The sequence below is a fragment of the Xenopus laevis genome, chromosome 8L (assembly GCF_017654675.1).
Source record: "Xenopus laevis strain J_2021 chromosome 8L, Xenopus_laevis_v10.1, whole genome shotgun sequence".
In the NCBI taxonomy this organism is placed as follows: domain Eukaryota; kingdom Metazoa; phylum Chordata; class Amphibia; order Anura; family Pipidae; genus Xenopus; species Xenopus laevis.
This window is the reverse complement of record NC_054385.1, coordinates 8461878-8481107: the sequence shown is the minus strand read 5'-3', so window position 1 is coordinate 8481107 and position 19230 is coordinate 8461878. Positions and strand designations below refer to the sequence as shown.

Sequence of the window (19230 nt, the reverse complement as noted above, 5' to 3'; positions counted from 1 at the left end):
GCTGATTTCTACAGCGGGCACTAGCCTCCTTTCTTTTTCCGCATTGAATTGGCCTTGACGCAAATAGACTTGCTGGATTTCACTGAAGAACTGGCAGTCTCTGCATTTTGAGCGGAAATCTGACGAAGCCTGTTCTTCTGAATAAGTCAAAGTGAGGAAGCTACTGCCCGTGGCAGGGCTGAAATCAGCCAGCGTTTTTTGGCTACTTGATTTTGGCCCCTGTGTGGCCCTAGCCTTAGAATATGGATTAAATGTGTGTCCAGATGAATAGGAGAGAGGTGATAACTCTGCCTCTAGGAATACTAAGCATGAGTGAGTGTCAGCAGGGATACTTCCGCTACTAGGGGGAGGCACAATAGGCAGGGTGCATTTGGTGCGGGGACACAGTTCCATTTGGGGTTGTAGACCGGCAGAAAGACATACTAGACATTGGGAGAAGTGAGGGACTGACTGGCAGGGTGGGTTGCCATCTGGCCGTTATTTGACTGGCCTGAACGGTAAAAATGATGGTTGATCCCAATGTTATTAATAGGGAAAAAAGATAAATATATAGGAAGGCTGGTATTTTTTTCCAGAAAAGGTGGAAACCCTAGGTGGGAGTGAGAATTGACAGCTGGGGAGGGGGGAAATGGTGGCATGTGGGGGTTGTGGTGGGCGCAAGCAAACAGGACTGGTATTGCCTTGGGGCAGCAATACTACTTGACCTGGCTCTGCCTTGAGTACCCATGGTTAACAATTTTTTTTCACTCCCAATACTGGTCTAGTTCTAAGGCTCTTGGCACATTGGCTGTATTGGTCCTGCTCTGCTTGGGCACTCCTTCTAAAACATACTGGCAGTTTACCTGGCTCCTGATAAAACTGAACCTAGTGTGTGTATGTGTCTGAATGTGATAGATTGCAAGCTCCACTGGGGCAAGCACTGATGGGAATGATGTATGTCTTCTAAGGCTGACGGGCTAAATGCAGCCTGTAGAAATTGCATGTTTGGCCCTTGGTCATTTTTAGAAAGATCTGTCAATGCCAGACTGTGTTGGGAAGAAATATTCCCCCTGCATGATGTTTGGCCAGGGAAATTCCTACAATGCAGTTTTCAAACACCATGCGTTGTTTCTGGGCATGCACTCAAGGCTGAGGTTTGGGTGGGACGTTGACTCAGAATGTGATGGGTCGTGTGTAGTGCAGCTGCCTGTTGCCTTGTGACCCACCCCTTATCCCACCCTAAACTGCTGAGCCAAGCTAGAACAAGTGCCAGGCACAGCGGTGACACAAAGCACAGATGGGAAGGGGAAGGAGGGGGTTGCAGATAATGCCCTTTAGATACATATCAGCTCCTTGCCACAGTCTCATCACTGGAGATATTGTGCAAAGGCAGGAAGCACAGCTCTGTTAAATTTAATATTGGAAGATACAATTAGCAACGTCAGCAGAAATCAGGAAAACACACAGACCGGGCTAGGAAACCAATGTATTTGTTTGCAACTGTTTGCAACTTATAACTATCTGAATCCCACAAGGAAAATATTGCAAAGTATTACACAATGCATAGCTAGTGCATCTGGTTTACTAAATGAGGGATCCCTGACCCAAAACCCTTTGGTGAACTACACATTGACCCCTGGTTGGGCACAGTTTGGGTTGAAATTTGGCCATTGATTGCAGGTTAGGGTTGGGTGTGTATCAGACTGCGTAGCCCACTCCTCCTGAGGATTCCATGTGTTGGAACCAGAGCTGTGCACAGACGTAGTGTACAGAGGAAAGACACTGGTATTGGTCTGGTGCGGGTCCTACAGTGGCAACCACAAGGCCTGAAGCTGAATGGATACTAGAATATGTTAAAACCAGGCTGGTAGATGAATACAGGCGCAGAAAGGACAAGCTATTGGCAATACTGAGAGCAATACTGAGGCAGTCCTTAAAGATCACCTCAGCCAACAAGGGTCAGGTGTGGGTTAAGCTTTTTCAGGTTAGGGTCAAGTGTGGGCTGAATTTTTCCTGGTCACACCCCTGATCCGGCCGAACCATGCCTTATGATACTAAAACCCTGTCCATGGTGGGCTTGAGCCCTGCACACTTACCATAAGCCTCACTACAACAATGCCCAAAGTATGCACATTTGTGTCTCTTGTGGCTACTGAAAGCAAAACCACCTGTACCCCTCTGATGGCAGTCCTGGTTGCAGGTATAGACAATGGTAACATGGGGATTGAGGGAGCCAATACCTTTTACTCAGACCACTTGCACTAGACCAAATTGGTTTGCTGATCAAACGTAGTTGTAGGTGTAAGTACTGACCAGCAACTGCTAGTTAGTCAACAGCCATTAAGGTGGCCATACATAAGATCCGCTTGTTTGAGGAGGTCGCCAAATGAGCGATCTTTCCGCCAATATGCCCACTAATGGGAGAGTGATGTCGGGTTAATCAGAACGTTCAGCCCTAGGGCCAATTGACTTGATTATAATGAAGAGAATGTGCACCGACCGGTTGTAGGACCACATCAACTAGCCAACGCGGTCCTCGATCTCCAGAGTAATCAAACATCCCTGATCGATATCTTGACCAGATAACAATTGGGGAGACCCGTCTAAAACTGATCAGCTGCCGAATTGGTATACTCTAAAAGATTGATATGCCCACTAATGGGAGAGTGATGTCGGGTTAATCAGAACGTTCAGCCCTAGGGCCAATTGACTTGATTATAACGAAGAGAATGTGCACCGACCGGTTGTAGGACCACATCAACTAGCCAATGTGGTCCTCGATCTCCAGAGTAATCAAACATCCCTGATCGATATCTTGACCAGATAACGATCGGGGAGACTCGTCTAAAGCTGATCAGCTGCCGAATTGGTATCGGCAGCTTTAATCTGCCCATGTATGGTCACCTTTAGGGCAGAGACAAAGGGTCAGATTCGGGGAGATTAGTCGCCAAAGTCACCCAAAGTTTCTCGTGAGGCAACTTCAGAAAACGAAGCACTCCGAGGGCCATCTTCTTCGGGCGACTAATCTCCCCGAACTGCCTTACCGCTGGCTAGAATGTAAATCGCTGGCGGGAAGGCAGTTCGGGGAGATTGATTGACAACCAATCAAATCGATCAGCCAGCGACTCCTAACACAAGCGGTGGCGGGATGCTGCGTTAGCTTTAAATCCATTGACTTAAAAGATTAAACTGGAATCCTTTATTGGGGGGTTAAAAGTGTCAGCCCTAGGGGGGTTACATTATTGACACAAGGTTGATGGGCTTCCACGAGCCTGTTAACTTCAACTCTACCCCCAGGGCTCTGTCAGCTTCAGTTAAACCTCTCGCCTTGGAACAGAGATTGCCACAATTAGGACAGACGTCCATCCGTATTCCCCCAAGCATTTCATGTAAGCATTTTATAGCCTTATGGTAAATAGATTAAATTCCCGTTAGCTAAAACCAGAGCTGCTCCTTTCATCAAGACTAAAGCCAGTAATTAAATATCAAATGTTAGCACTGGATTCAACAAAAATAACGGCAATACTAATGTGTTTGCACACCGTCTGATTTATACACACTTTGGGGATACACTCGGCTCTCACACGTAGGACGTAATACATTCAGGATCAATTCTCTATCTCTTCCTTTCCAAATGTTAATCTTCTGTAAAGGCGGCCAGAGTTGTTGTGAATTCTCAGAAGAAAACGCTGTATTATTGTTATGTCCATATCTGATCAAAGATGAGTCACTTGGTGGCTTAGTCGCTTTGACCGGTACTTGTTCATTCAAGATGGGGATATAAGTGGTAATTCGATTGTAAATACAAGCTTTATAAAGAGAATATCCTTTCAAAGAAATGGTTTCCAGTGAAATAAATATTATACCTCGGGGGGGGGGTTGGTTTAAACTGTGGGAATGGCCCAATAGGTAGATCCAAAGTAGCAAGAGGTAAGCAAGTGAGGGATGGCTTGCCCTGAAGAGAGATATTTTGGTTGAAATCTTATTTGCTGCCCTGGGTACCCCTAAGTGTGACTGTTACCCCAATGTTTCTATATCTGTAACTTTGTTATGAGCTAAGGGGGCCCAGTCTGAAGGCCAGTTAGGGGGGAGATTTGGGGTGAGTGTTTATTTGTACCCTGGGTACCCCTGGAACTATAGCAGGGTGACGTTACCCCAATGTTTCTATATATCTGTAACCTTGTTATGAGCTAAGGGGGCCCAGTCTGAAGGCCAGTTAGGGAGAGATTTGGGGTGAGTGTTTATTTGTGTACTGAGTACCCCTGGAAACTAATAGCAGGGTGACTGTTACCCCAATGTTTCTATATATCTGTAACCTTGTTATGAGCTAAGGGGGCCCAGTCTGAAGGCCAGTTAGGGGGAGATTTGGGTGAGTGCTTATTTGTGCCCCTGGGTACCCTGGAACTATAGCAGGGTGACTGTTACCCCAATGTTTTATATATCTGTAACCTTGTGATGAGCTAAGGGGGCCTCAGTCTGAAGGCCAGTTAGGGGAGATTTGGGGTGAGTGCTTATTTGTACCCTGGGTACCCCTGGAACTATAGCAGGGTGGACTGTTACCCCAATGTTTCTATATATCTGTAACCTTATGAGCTAAGGGGGGCCCAGTCTGAAGGCCAGTTAGGGGAGATTTGGGGGTGAGTGCTTATTTGTGCCCTGGGTACCCCTCAAAATATAGCAGGTGACTATACCCCAATGTTCTATATCTGTAACCTTGTTATGAGCTAAGGGGAACCAAACTGAAGCCCAGTTAGAGGGAGATTTGGGGTGAGTGCTTATTTGTGCTCTGGGTACCCCTGGAAATATAGCAGGGTTACTTAACCCAATGTTTCTATAAATTAATAAAATAAGGGAAGCTTGCCTAAATGGGCAGAAGCCCATAACCTAACGTAGCATTAATAGGCAAAAATAAACCACTTGAATCAAAAGATTCACACAATCTGTAAAACTGCATTTCCAATTCAACAGACAACACAGGCACATTTCCACCACCACAAGTGTGGCATTCATATACTATAATGTATACAGTAGCTGAAAGAGTCATTCAGCCTTTCCTAACCACCTCACTATGGAATCCTGTACCTCTTCCTGTGGTTATTACTGAACGCCCATTTATTAAGCAGGAATAAAACCAGTTTGGTGACAACGATTTCTTCTTAACGAGAGACGGTTCTTGTTTGTCTGGCTGCTTAATTGAACAAGGTAATAGGACATATAAACAGAACGGGAAAGGAAATACATTTGTCTGGACCTATTCATTTAGATCCTTTACAGGATTATATATTCGACATAGCTGTGTCAGGGTGGAGTGGGGGACATAATATACTGGGACGCCATGTTTATGATTGTACGTGTATTGTGTTTCTAGAACATTGCATTATTGTGCATTTATCTTGTACACGAGTGAGAGCTGCCTTACATTGTAGAGCTGACAAATTGGTACCCAAAGTCTTACAATTGCAAGAATGCAACATTTATTCGGTGTCCAACTGGGGTAGCTGCGCCCGCTGGAAAACAAATCATAAAATGGGTATATTTCTCCTGAAGGTGTAAAAAATGAAAATACCTGTCCGATCAACAATTACAAACCAATAGGGTCCTTAAAATCAATACTTTTGCGTTCTTTGCCAGGACGCTGTGAGGCCATTTCACAAAGAACCTGAGAGAGGAGTATATTGGACGTTCCTACATTAATTACTTGGTAGCTTCCAGGCCCGGCTACATTAATATTAAAAGGGAATTGAATGGAATAAGGTAAGCACAGGAGAAAGCCAATATAGTGCGGTGTTTATTGAGCGACCAGTAAAAGCGCAGGGTAATATACTTGGACAATTTATAGGATGTGTTAGCAGAAGGCAGGCCAACAAATCTGTTAGGAGGAAAATTCTTAAAGCAAAACAACCACAAGGCAACTAGACAGTAAATATTGGCTGGAAGGTTGGGCAACTAGCAGCCCTGTCACAAAGCCAGCTAAATAAAGCAAAGGCAAGTTGGCAACGTTGTCCCATGTGACATGGCGCCTTGTTCCGAAATTGTTTTCTCAAATGAACAACCGACTGAGATGCGAACCAAGGTCAAAATAAACAGATCAGGTGGGTCCAAGGTTTGCCCATTTAGACACTTGATTGACAAATGAATTGTGGGCGTCCGGTTTAAAAGCTCCTGTTTTGGCAATCTGTGCCATGAAGCCTGGCCCTGGAAGTTGCAAAGCCAAAATTTATGACCACCAACCCAAAGTCACAGCCTTGTACTTGGCCAGAAAGTGAGGGAGGAGGACCTTCCCTCTTAAGCTACTGGGTTTGGGCTCATATAAAGCTGGTCATACACTTGGAATTTTGCCCTCTTGGGCAGTAGAGTAACTATCGCCCCCCCCCATGAGGCCCCCTATTGCTGAGATGAGTCTTATCATGGGAGGCAGGACACAGCGAGATTTTTTGGCATGTGGTGGGCTGGCCGGTTACTAGTGATGCTACTGCTTTTGGCTTGGTGCAAACTAGGGAATCTCTACCCCATTTGGCCACATGCTCACTGATAAATATTTGGCCAGACAGGCAAAAGCATGGAACAGAAAGAAATTATATATATATATATATATATATATATATTATATATATATATATTATCTTTGAAATATGGTGAAAAATAAATAAATTTTATTTATTATTCCGTTTCGGTCTTCCTTGACAAAGGTCTCAAGGAAGACCAAAACATTGGAATAATAAGTAAGCTGTATCGCTTTTCTCCATATTTCAAAGTCCTATGAGTGCCTTGCTTTATATGATATTATTATATATATATATATATATATATATATATATATATATATATATCCTGAACATTTCATCCATGAATATTGGAATGTTGCGAAGAATTATACTTTCAGAATTATTTCTTTCTTTAGGTAAATAAAAGGGTTTTGGATAGAGGTTCCCTTTAAATAATTGGCCGGGTACATTGAAATAATAGTGCATTGCTGTTCTTATGAATTGTGTCTGCTCATTCTAATGCATATATTACAGCACTCACATGCCCAAAGAATGCAAAGGTCTTCATTACCCACTGGGCCGTTCAGAGGGGCTTCATGGGGGAAAAGTTCTGACATAAAATCATTAGCAGGGAGCTATTTATACTCAGGTCACATGATTCGCAGGAAGAATATTCCACTGTTGGGGAGGGGGGGGGAACTGAAAAGAACAAGGCGAATGTATAATGAACATTCTAATGAAACCTGTCTCTCTATCTCATGAGCACATAGCGGCATCACAAGCTGTCCTTTGATTGGCAGTTTTTTCTGCAATACATAGAGATGCCCTCAACTAGAGAATTAGAAGAAACTGTCAGAAACCACAGTACCATTATCTTATTAAAACACTTCTTTATCCCATCAATCAAAATTTCCAAAGTGCAGTCTATTAGTAGTTTGGAAACAGAGACAGCCACATGTTCCATTGATCTAAATGTTGGCTTTGGTGGAACTTAAAGGGGAAGCTTACCTACTGTGTTAATGGTGGGCCTTTCCTTTATTGATCTTAATAGTATTTATATTCTATGGTATTTAAATTATTTCCTTCCTATTGTCCGCAGAAAAAATTCTTCCTGGTCGTCTATGGGTCACTGACCCCACCAACCAGAAAATAGAAGCTCTGTAATGCACCATATGTTTTGTTATTGTTACTTTACATGGCTTTTTCTAGAGCCCCTTTTCTATTTATCTAGTGGGCTCTTAAAGGAGAAGGAACGCTACGGAGACATTTTATTGCCAATAGATTAGCTGCAATAGTGCAAGCTAGAATGCTATATTTATTTTGTAGAATGTTTTACCATACCTGAGTAAAAAGCTCTAGAAACTCTCTGTTTGTTTAGGATAGGAGCTGCAATATTAACGTGGTGTGACATCACTTCCTGCCTGAGTCTCTCCCTGCTCTGGGCTCAGATTACAGTAGAGAAAGGAGGGGGGGGAGCAAACTGAGCATGCTCTTGCCCAGGGCAAAGAGGGTTAAGCTGAAGGCAGGAAGTTTGATACAGAAGCCCATGTGTACACAATAGTAGGAAAGAAATGCAGTGTTTCTTTTGACAGGAGACTCAGAGCAGCACTACTTTGGGGGTTTACTGGTATATTTAGATGGACCTTTCTGATAAGGCTTACTTAGTTGTAACCTTTCCTTCTCCTTTAACAACAAGAACAAAAAGTGAAGCAAAAAAAACATGGATTCCAATTTCTGTTCCATGAGACATGGTTCCATATTAACATTTCTCCTGCTGTATTAGCACGGGATGCATTTAGTTATATTGTTGTGCTTTGAATTCAACATTCCGATGATAATATTTCCGTGAGTAATTGTAAAATAAACGGAGTAGTTTCAAGTCGTTGGGTAGCAGGATTACACCTGACCCAGGGAGGAGAGGGAACCGGTTTTATTGGGCACAGCTGAAATGTACCTAAGAGCAATCTAGATGTATTTACAACATTTACCTTCCCTGCTAAATTACAAGATAATTAGTCACCAATCCTCAAGGGCGAGAGTAGATTTTCTTATGTTCTCCTGGCAGAATGAAGCCGCGCCGCATGTTTAAAAAGGGTTTGACGAGCTTGGGTGGAGAAGAGAAGGAGAATGTGTGTCCTACAACCGCAACTGCTGCCACAGGATGTAAAACTGACAGTTGGAGAGAACAGTTGAAACTGTACCTTTTACGATACGATCTAGAAAAAAATGTATTTGGCTTTAAAGGGGTGGTTAACTTTTAGCATGTTATAGAATGGCTAATTCTAAGAAACTTTTAAACTTTTTTTTATAGTTTTTGAAATATTTGCCTTCTTCTGACTCTCTTCAGTTTTCACATGGGGGACACTGAACCCATCTAAAAAACAAATGCTCTGTAAGGCTACACATTTACGGTTATTGTTATTACCCCTCTTCTTATCAAACCTACTCCTTTATTCCAGTCTCTTATTAGAATAAATACATGCAGGGTCGGATAGGCCCAGAACCCGCTCCCTGCACTGCTGCTGCATACCTCCCTCCCTGACCCTGACCTCGGCGTGCAGGAAAAGGTATGCACGTGTGCTGTATGCATGAAGGCCACAGATTTGTGGAGAGGCCACCAAGGCCCGGGCCTAGGGTGGCAGAGGTTTAAGGGAGGCATGCTGCCCAACCACACCCACATTGGTTCAAAAATACTGGGGATGAGCAGGAGATACAATAGTTTTTTAAATCTCCCTTGCGCCAATCCCCATTGCTCTGGTCCCAATGATAAAAATTTGAGCAAATAAAAGTAGGGGTCGGGGGTGATGAGCCACAGGGGGCCTAGGGGTGCGAGAGGGGAGGTGCGGGTGGCAACTGGGATGTGGCTGGGGGGCCAGGGGATGTCAGAGGCTGCAGGCCAATGGGCCCTGGGCCCCCCAGTCCAACGCTGAATACATGGTTGCTATGGTAATTTGGACCCTAGCAACCACATTTTGGATGCTGCAAATTTAAGGTAAATAAAAAGGCACAAAACATGTCTTCCCAACCTCCTTGTGGCTAAATCTGTTGCCAAAACTGTGGAATAAAAGGATACACCTTGTTCTTCTGCAGTCAGTGTTGGACTGGGATGCCCAAGGCTCATCAGGGCAGTCACATCTAGGGCCCACCACTCCAGTCGCTAACGTACCCACAAGGACTGGATCCCACTGGGGGTTTTTTTCCCCACAGGCCCAGTCTGACCCTGTATGCAGTTTGCACATAAATTGGCTGTGCATGGCAAACTAACATAATCACTTGTTGCCTGGAGCCTAAAAAATAAAAAGCACTCCAAAACTTGCTGACTAGATAAATGATGCTGAAATTAAGTTTATATATAGATAAAATATTTCCCTTTACTGAGATGGTGAAATGAATAATATGAATAATATGCCACTTCCCTTTTCTGTTTACTCAACAGAAAATAAAGGAAGCTCGCTTTTAAGCCAAATTTGCAATTTAGCCAATCTGGGGATTCCATTCCAGTTAGCGTGCATGTCCCTGTACCCATATCTTTGTTAAAGTCATCGGCCTATCAAATGTCCACCACAAAAGGATCAGTATGCCTAGAAATATGTTCTTGAAAATCCAGGATCAACCCCGCCAGGAAGGCAGCACTTAATGATGGGCAATACAAATTTGGCCACTTTTTGATTGTTCCAGAAACTGGTTCCTGCTGGCCTACACAGAATTGTCTAAAGAATGTGGAATTACAGCCACTACATGGAGAAGCCACCATGTAATAAGTACAGGAGATGCCTGGTAACCCCAGGATATGTCCTGAAAAGAAACATCTTGTTGGCTTGGCCTTCCACTAGTCATTATCTTGAAAATATAATTTAATATCAATTCTTTTGGCAAACATATTCCACCAGGTTGCCGACACGAAAAAGTGGAAATCAAGGTAATGGTCACCTGCAGGATCTCTAAATAGTCTTCCCTGAACTTGGTACTGGACCAAGAGCCAGGGCATATATATTAATTGGGCAATGGACACGTAGAAATCTAAACAGAAAAAAGCAGTAGGCAATATTCATAACAAGGTCATAATCTAAAGGAGAATAGGGTTCTATTTCTGAACATACAGGCCATTATCAATGCTTCCTTGCCCTCAACAAAATACATTGCAAAGCAACTGTCAAAAGAAGAGCAAAAGATCATGATTACAGAGGTAATGCTATAGGAGTATGAAATATGGTGTTCATGCAACAACGAGGCATAACACTGCCAGGAAGCTCTTGTAGGTCTCTAGCATGAAGGTCACAGGAACAACATAGATATTTCGATTAATCTGATAACGATAATGTCAAAGGAGCTGCCAGAAGAATGGAGTTCACACACAAAACCTATGAAACATACCATAGAGGAAGCATTGTTCTGAAAGATATGGAAAAGCTGCAAGAAAGTCTACTGCTTGTCACTTGGACCCTGGGCAGTGAAGGGTCTTGTATAGCTTATACTTTCAATGGAAGAGTCAGAGGTTGAGACTCCTGTTGATAGATAGACCAAGGCCGGTCAAAGGTTCACAAAGTCAAGAAAAAAAAAGAGAACACTTAATATCTATCTATCACAGCTGAAAAAGAATAGAAGAGACTGTTCTCCTACTTCTAAGAAGTTCTGTAGCGATAACAAATGTTCTTGTCTGTTGTTCCACCCGTGTGACACAGTTGTGGATGACATCAAGCCCTACAAGAAGACACCTGGAAGTTGGTTGCCTCTTTCTATACTCCTTAGATATTTGACACTAATATTGGGTTGGATTTGATTCTGGATTCAATGTGGAATCAAGAAGTTCTGTAACAATAACAAATGTTCTTTTCTGTTGTTCCACCCATGCGATACAGTTGTGGATGACCATCAAGCCCAACAAGAAGATACCTGGAAGTTGGTTGCCTCTTTCTAGACTCCTTAGATATTTGACACTGATATTGAATTTGATTCTGGTTTCAAGGTGGAAGCAGAACTTCAATACAGAAAGGAAAAAAGGCTAATTTGTATGTTTATGTTATGCTTTTTTTTACAGGGGCCCAGGTTACACCCACAAATACATGTATCTCATGGAAACCCTACTTGCTTGGAAAGGGGAACCCAGGTAACAAATCCTTAAAGGAAGTTTCCCCGTCATCTTTACTTTCCTAACTATTCCCAGTCTTTAACTTTAATGTGCTACTGCCTTTCCAAGTGCTGAAAAGGTAAGCACTGAATTATCTGAGCCTTTCAGATAATGGCTTATTGCATCATGTCTTGAAACTTCTGCATTGATATCTAGAGTCCTAGTCATACATCTTCTCCAAGATCTCCAAGGAAAGTCTAGAAGGAACCAGAAACATAACTAATTTCCAGGATCCAACATTATACCTCAGTTGTAAGTCCAAATGGTCCTTGGGCTAGCGCTAGAGCAACCTTTAACACTGTACAAGAGAGTCTACTGGAGTATTAAAGCCAACCTTCCTGTTTCAAAGCTAAACTAATATGATATATGCCACTTCTGTAGCACATGGCAACACAACTACAACTCATGAGAGAAACACCAGTACCATAATGGAAATATAAATAATTTTGGACTTTAGTTGCCCCTAACAATAAATATAGTAAAATTAATTGCATTATAACATAAATACCGAAGAACACGTCTGTCCTACTTGTAGACTCATCACCAGCCACCCTTCACCCTCTGAGCCTTTACCTCTCCTGCATTAAACTGGGTTAGGTGGGGCGAGATTTCTTGTGCAGAGGTTATAATTGCACTTTTTACACTAAAAGATGCAATCGCTTCATTGTCCGCCTACTGCTGCTTGTACTTGCCACGCATTGCATTGAGATTTTGGGTGTTCTTGGTGAGAACAGCAACGGTGAAAGTCCCCCATGTGCGGTTTCTTCTAAACTTAAGGGATGCTATTGCGATTGGTGGATTGGTATATGTTTGTATACACCTCAACTTGTATATGCAACGTTGTCTATTTTTTATGACGCTTTTTTGTGGTATGAAGAACTCAACTGTGCGGAGAACAGATGCAGGAAGATTGTAACGAGGCTGAAACTAGGATACACAATATCAGGTAAAATAATGAGCTACTTAGCAGGTGTAACCATGCTACAATTTCTAGCAAATGACAGTCTTGATAGCTAGAATCTCAGCTGCCATAAAGCTGAGCAGGACTGTTGCTTACAATGGGGATCAGATATGATCTATGCAGACACTGGGACAGAATGCTCTGTTATACAGATAGCTAGAATCTCAGCTGCCATAAAGCAGGACAGGACTGCTGCTTACAATGGGGATCAGATAGGATCTGTGCAGCCACTGGGACAGAATGCTGTTTTATACAGATAGCTATAATCTCAGCTGCCATAAAGCAGGACAGGACTGCTGCTTACAATGGGGATCAGATAGAATCTGTGCAGCCACTGGGACAGAATGTTCTGTTATACAGATAGCTAGAATCTCAGCTGCCATAAAGCAGGACAGGACTGCTGCTTACAATGGGGATCAGATAGGATCTGTGCAGCCACTGGGACAGAATGCTGTTTTATACAGATAGCTATAATCTCAGCTGCCATAAAGCAGGACAGGACTGCTGCTTACAATGGGGATCAGATAGAATCTGTGCAGCCACTGGGACAGAATGTTCTGTTATACAGATAGCTAGAATCTCAGCTGCCATAAAGCAGGACAGGACTGCTGCTTACAATGGGGATCAGATAGGATCTATGCAGCCACTGGGACAGAATGCTCTGTTATACAGATAGCTAGAATCTCAGCTGCCATAAAGCAGGACAGGACTGCTGCTTACAATGGGGATCAGATAGGATCTGTGCAGCCACTGGGACAGAATGCTGTTTTATACAGATAGCTAGAATCTCAGCTGCCATAAAGCAGGACAGGACTGCTGCTTACAATGGGGATCAGATAGGATTTGTGCAGCCACTGGGACAGAATGCTCTGTTATACAGATAGCTAGAATCTCAGCTGCCATAAAGCAGAATAGGACTGCTGCTTACAGTGGGGATCAGATAGGATCTGTGCAGCCACTGGGACAGAATGCTCTGTTATACAGATAGCTAGAATCTCAGCTGTCATAAAGCAGGGCAGGACTGCTGCTTACAATGGGGATCAGATAGGATCTGTGCAGCCACTGGGACAGAATGCTGTTTTATACAGATAGCTAGAATCTCAGCTGCCATAAAGCAGGACAGGACTGCTGCTTACAATGGGGATCAGATAGGATTTGTGCAGCCACTGGGACAGAATGCTCTGTTATACAGATAGCTAGAATCTCAGCTGCCATAAAGCAGAATAGGACTGCTGCTTACAGTGGGGATCAGATAGGATCTGTGCAGCCACTGGGACAGAATGCTCTGTTATACAGATAGCTAGAATCTCAGCTGTCATAAAGCAGGGCAGGACCGCAGCGTACAGAGGGTAGGATCTGTGCCCACTGTGTCTGCTCTTTTATAAACATGGCAATATTAAACATTAACAAAAATTGGTTCTCTTTGAAGTTTTCATACAACGCTTCTCTACTTTCCATAACATTACATTGGGCACAAGCGCAAAGATTATATTTTGACCGGATTTGTGTCTGTTCTTCCTTGGATGATGAATAGCCAGCATAGTAGTAAAGAGGGATTTGTCTTTCGGAATCTCTAATCCTTGCCTATCAAAGCAATTCAATAAGGGTCTTTGTGATGAGGTAGAATGTCACCTTGCCTAAAAAGCTTTACTGAGAGAGGTGCACACAGGCAGTCCTATGAGCTCCAAGGCTCTTCTGTGCCTAAAGTTACATCACCCAGTCCTGTAGAACACTGGGCGCCTTTGTCACTGGTCCTATTCTTCTTTCTATTCCCACTTCTCTCTACTCCACTCTCAGTTCCCTCCACCTTTCTCAGTTATCAGCTATTATCTGAGAGCGCATTAGGTCCTCGTTTGGATGGATGGGATGGCAGCCCTTTTGCCTCGGGTGCGTTTGATGCCGACTCCCTTGTGGCAATGAGCCTAGACTCTCAACAATTCCTTTTCTGTATGCTTGCCATGTCCCCCCCTGTTCTGAGAGCAGCAACATGCATTTTCAATGCATTCCCATGGGGAGCAGAAATGGGAGCTCAGAGTATTCCATTCCCTGAAAGGGGGATTGAGGGACAGTCTGGCTGTTTTATTTTAAGCCTTTTATTTCCAATGATGACATGGCATTGACACTCTTAGGGATATAAAAGGCAGAATTATATTTTTCCGACGTTAAAAAGAATCTTACTGAATCAGCTTGGCATTTTCTCTAAAAAACATCGAGAACTATTTGCCGATTACACTGAAGTCTTTTATTAAATACCAAAATCCATAATTTTAAATTCAGTGGAACAAAGCCTATTGAACTAAATCTGAACCCAAATTTGTATATTCCAGTTGGAGCACAAGCATCACAATTAGAAAAAAACATTGTTCATTTTAGTTGTCAAGGAGAAGTAACACAAATAGATGAAAATAATAGAAAATGTCAATTTACACCAGTGGGGTAAAGTAAAGTGATAATCACCCTGGATAAGAAACAGTAGCAGAGCAAGAAAATATTGAAAGCAGATATGCTCTTTACAAAGGGGAAATTCACAGCTTTTCAGTTAATACTATGAACGAATCTAATATGGGGATTCCCAGAAATCATACAACTTTCAGTGAAACAAGTAAAGGTGGCAGATAAAGCTGCAGAAATCGGTCGTTTAGCTTATCTGCCCGTGTATGGGGGCTTCCGACGGGTCTTCCCGATCGATATCTGGCCACGATATCGATCGGGAAGGTTTGATTTTTACCCGACCGAACCCGTCGGAGCCCCTTGGCGTATCGTAATTCAATCGTTCGACCATACGACAATGTCGCCAAACGAGCGGATCTTTGCGTCTATGGCCAGCTTTAGTCTTAGGATGTTGGGAGTTGTAGATCACGAACAGCTGGAGCACCAAAGGTGTTTTTATTTCCTGATACAGCACCAATAGTCCCAATTTTGGCAGAATGGTCCCAAACCACGGGGCCCCCAAAGAAGCAGAGTTTAGTGGAAAGTACCTTGGTATAGACAGAATTTAATGGAGGCTCGGGTGGCTAAGCCATGTGTTCTGGGTTATTAATATAAAATTGCCACTGTGTTTATTCTAAGGTGTGTTCTGGGGTATTAACATAAAATTGCAACTGTGTTTATTCTAAGGTGTTTTCTGGGGTATTAACATAAAATTGCCTCTGTGTTTATTCTAAGGTGTGTTCTGGGGTATTAATATAAAATTGCCTCTGTGTTTATTCTAAGATGTGTCCTGGGGTATTAATATAAAATTGCCACTGTGTTTATTCTAAGGTGTGTTCTGGGGTATTAATATAAAATTGCCACTGTGTTTATTCTAAGATGTGTCCTGGGGTATTAATATAAAATTGCCACTGTGTTTATTCTAAGGTGTGTTCTGGGGTATTAACATAAAATTGCCTCTGTCTTTATTCTAAGGTGTGTTCTGGGGTATTAACATAAAATTGCCTCTGTGTTTATTCTAAGGTGTGTTCTGGGGTATTAACATAAAATTGCCTCTGTGTTTATTCTAAAGTGTGTTCTGGGGTATTAACATAAAATTGCAACTGTTTTAATTCTAAGGTGTGTTCTGGGTTATTAATATAAAATTGCCACTGTGTTTATTCCTAGGTGTGTTTTGGGGTATTAACATAAAATTGCAACTGTTTTTATTCTGCTGTGTGTTCTGGGGTTTTATACATGGAATTGGCACTGTATTTATCCTGCTGTGTGTTCTGGGGTATTATACATGGAACGGAACCTGTGTTTATCCTGCTGTGTGTTCTGGGAGGTATTTCATATGAACGTGCCACTGCATATATCCTTACATTTTCTAGGGTATTATACATTTTCTACATAGGCCCTAGCACACTATGAAGGACTCAATGTAGAAAACATCTTTATTCAGCTACCCCAAACTCAACAATCGCTCTCGTTCTCTGCGCTGAGACTTATCAGGGAGTGGTCTAGATTATCCCTACGTTTTCTTCCAGGAGGGTAGATAGATATTGCTAGTAGTGGGTCCAGATAATGGATAACAAATTCTGCACTGTAATAGCTCTGCCATACTGCTTGCCTTGGCCAAGTTTATCTGTATAAAAAGCATTAAAACAAATTAATAGCATATTTTAGAGAAACCATATGCAATATTGATCGCTTTGGGGTTATTAACAAGGCAAGAATGGTAAAACAATCATCAGTTAGTCTAATATATATATATATATTGATGTTTGTAAGGCAGCATGCCTTTGCAGCAAACGCTATGGCAGCTCCTACTCATACATATGTGAGAATGCACATATGACTGTTCTGTTGACAATTATTTTCATATTGGGGAAGGAAACTGTCAAGTCTGGAAGAAACCCAAGCAACATACAAACCACAAAATGACCACAAAAAAAACCAGTCAGAATCGAAGTCAGGCTCCATAAAAGTGGGGGTGAACAAGGGATTAAAGGGGAACTCATTATAAATTAATTAAAAAATGTCAATTGTTTTAAAGATATTTGTAAATATAATTGTGTTTTTCTTTGTCTCTTCCTTACTGCCAGTATCATGATGTTTGAGGGAAAAAATGAAGTCACATGTCCCAAGCCAAAGGGTCCACCACCCAAGAGAGACATCAGCAGCCTTCCCTGAAGGAGACCGACAGCACGGCGGCCAGTGCTACTTTCCTGCCTACACAAAGCCAAGTGTTACGGGGTGTTGTTTCAACAAACGCACTCCAGTATACCATGTGCCTTAATGGGGTTGCGGACGCAGCCTTCACATCTTGCCTCTTCTTCATCTCTGTGTCATGCGGCCATCTTGTTTGCTTGTAAATCACATAGAAGTCTTATTTATTATAGGGTGCAGTTGTTGGGTGGAGGGGGCATTGGACTGGGCAGGAGAAGAATTCAGTCTTGGGATGAATGTAGCCGGAATGTGCTGCCCCATAGTGTCTCTTCTTATCTAACAAATGCTCTTTTTATTTCCTGTCCAATTAAATTAGAGCATCAGTTCTTATGAGCCAATGTATAGCCTGTAAAGCCCTTTATAAAATCTCTCTCTCCTGCCCCTGCAGGCTTTTATTAAAAAAAAGTATGAATCAGATTTTTGAGGGGCTGAAACGTTTTCTGATATTTTTACCTCTGTATATTTTGTAAAGACTTGTGTATACGATCAGAAGCGCTTGTTTTTATTTTCCGATACTGAGTGACGCCGAGCTGCGTTAAACAATGTGTATGATTTAATAAAGGGAAACATTAAACACGTTAGAAACCTGTGCGTTGCTTTTCTTATTCAGCCCTCCAAAAAAAAAAAAAAGGGATAAAAATACCGAAAGAGAAGTTGGTAATGGCGATTAAAAGCATCCCTCTAACAGAAATGAACGTTTAATTGCTGTTGGGGAAAAAAAAGAAGCTATAATGATGTTTTTCTCTTCTGAATTTTAATTTTAGATCCTATTAGCATAAACATCAATCATGTTAGGAAGAGGTTCCGCCGATATCTAAACAAACGCACAGAAATCAGCATTTTGCTGCAGATGTGCTACACTGGAACGAGTCCAGAGATTCGTGTTATGGTACTTTTTTTTTTAATTAAGTGGAACGGTTTTGTAATCATCGTCAATGGTGTTCCTATAAGGGGCAGAGCCTGTCAGCAAAAGTCCAAAAATAATAAACAATCACCCAAGACTGCATTAATGAGCCATCAAGCACAGCCAACAATACCCCAGTCCAGTGTTAGGGCCTATATATTTATATATATATATATATATATATATATATATATATATATATATATATATATATATATATATATAGTCTGTGTCAAACGACCGCACTCTGAAAACCGGACTTGGTATAATCTTTGTGGGTGCAGGGTCCAAAGAGACTTCATATAGAGATTTGTATATAAGGATCCGCACACCAATATTTTTCATCAAAATAAGTGTTTTATTCGGTACATAGATCCGACGTTTCGGCCCACATTAGGGCCTTTTTCAAGGATAATGCATGTACATCAAAATGGTGTTTTTATACCACTCCCCCATTTGAATCTGGCGCCAAAAATGACGTCATTAACCCCAGAAAATTTCTGGGGTTAATGACGTCATTTTTGGCGCCAGATTCAAATGGGGGAGTGGTATAAAAACACCATTTTGATGTACATGCATTATCCTTGAAAAAGGCCCTAATGTGGGCCGAAACGTCGGATCTATGTACCGAATAAAACACTTATTTTGATGAAAAATATTGGTGTGCGGATCCTTATATACAAAAATCTATATATATATATATATATATATATATATATATATATATATATACACACACACACATAAGGAAGATCGCAATTGTAATGTCTATGGCCAAGGGCTCAGACATAGATTACCAACATGCTGGGCCTGGAGTAGGGGTAGGGTTGAACCTGAAGGCCACTTATGGTGTGGTTTGTAAAGAATTCCTATTTCTTCTCCTATGCTTCTCATATGCTAGAAAGCCCTGCATGAAGGTCAAGTAGGCTGAGATGTGGGGTGAATAGATATTGATATTAACATTATTGAAACCATGGCTGAATGGCTATTACACCAATGTCTTTCTATATCTGTAACCTTGTTATAAGCTAAAGAGGGCCCTGACCAAAGGTTGGAGTGGAACAAATGGAAGACCCTGCTATCGTTTTTGGAGAACTTTTTGGACTATACAGTGATTGGTCTCTTTAGACAG

General features: G+C 42.1%; 1 protein-coding gene across 1 annotated transcript in view; it reads left to right on the top strand.

Annotated features, from left to right (window-relative positions):
* The window catches only part of aif1l.L (allograft inflammatory factor 1-like L homeolog), a 47632-nt gene extending 29861 nt beyond the window's left edge, over nt 1-17771 (top strand). The window contains 1 exon segment of the mRNA NM_001092679.1: nt 17071-17771. Coding sequence (NP_001086148.1) covers nt 17071-17158 — 88 coding nt within the window. The 3' untranslated portion in view covers nt 17159-17771.
* The last annotated feature ends 1459 nt before the right edge of the window (nt 17772-19230 follow it).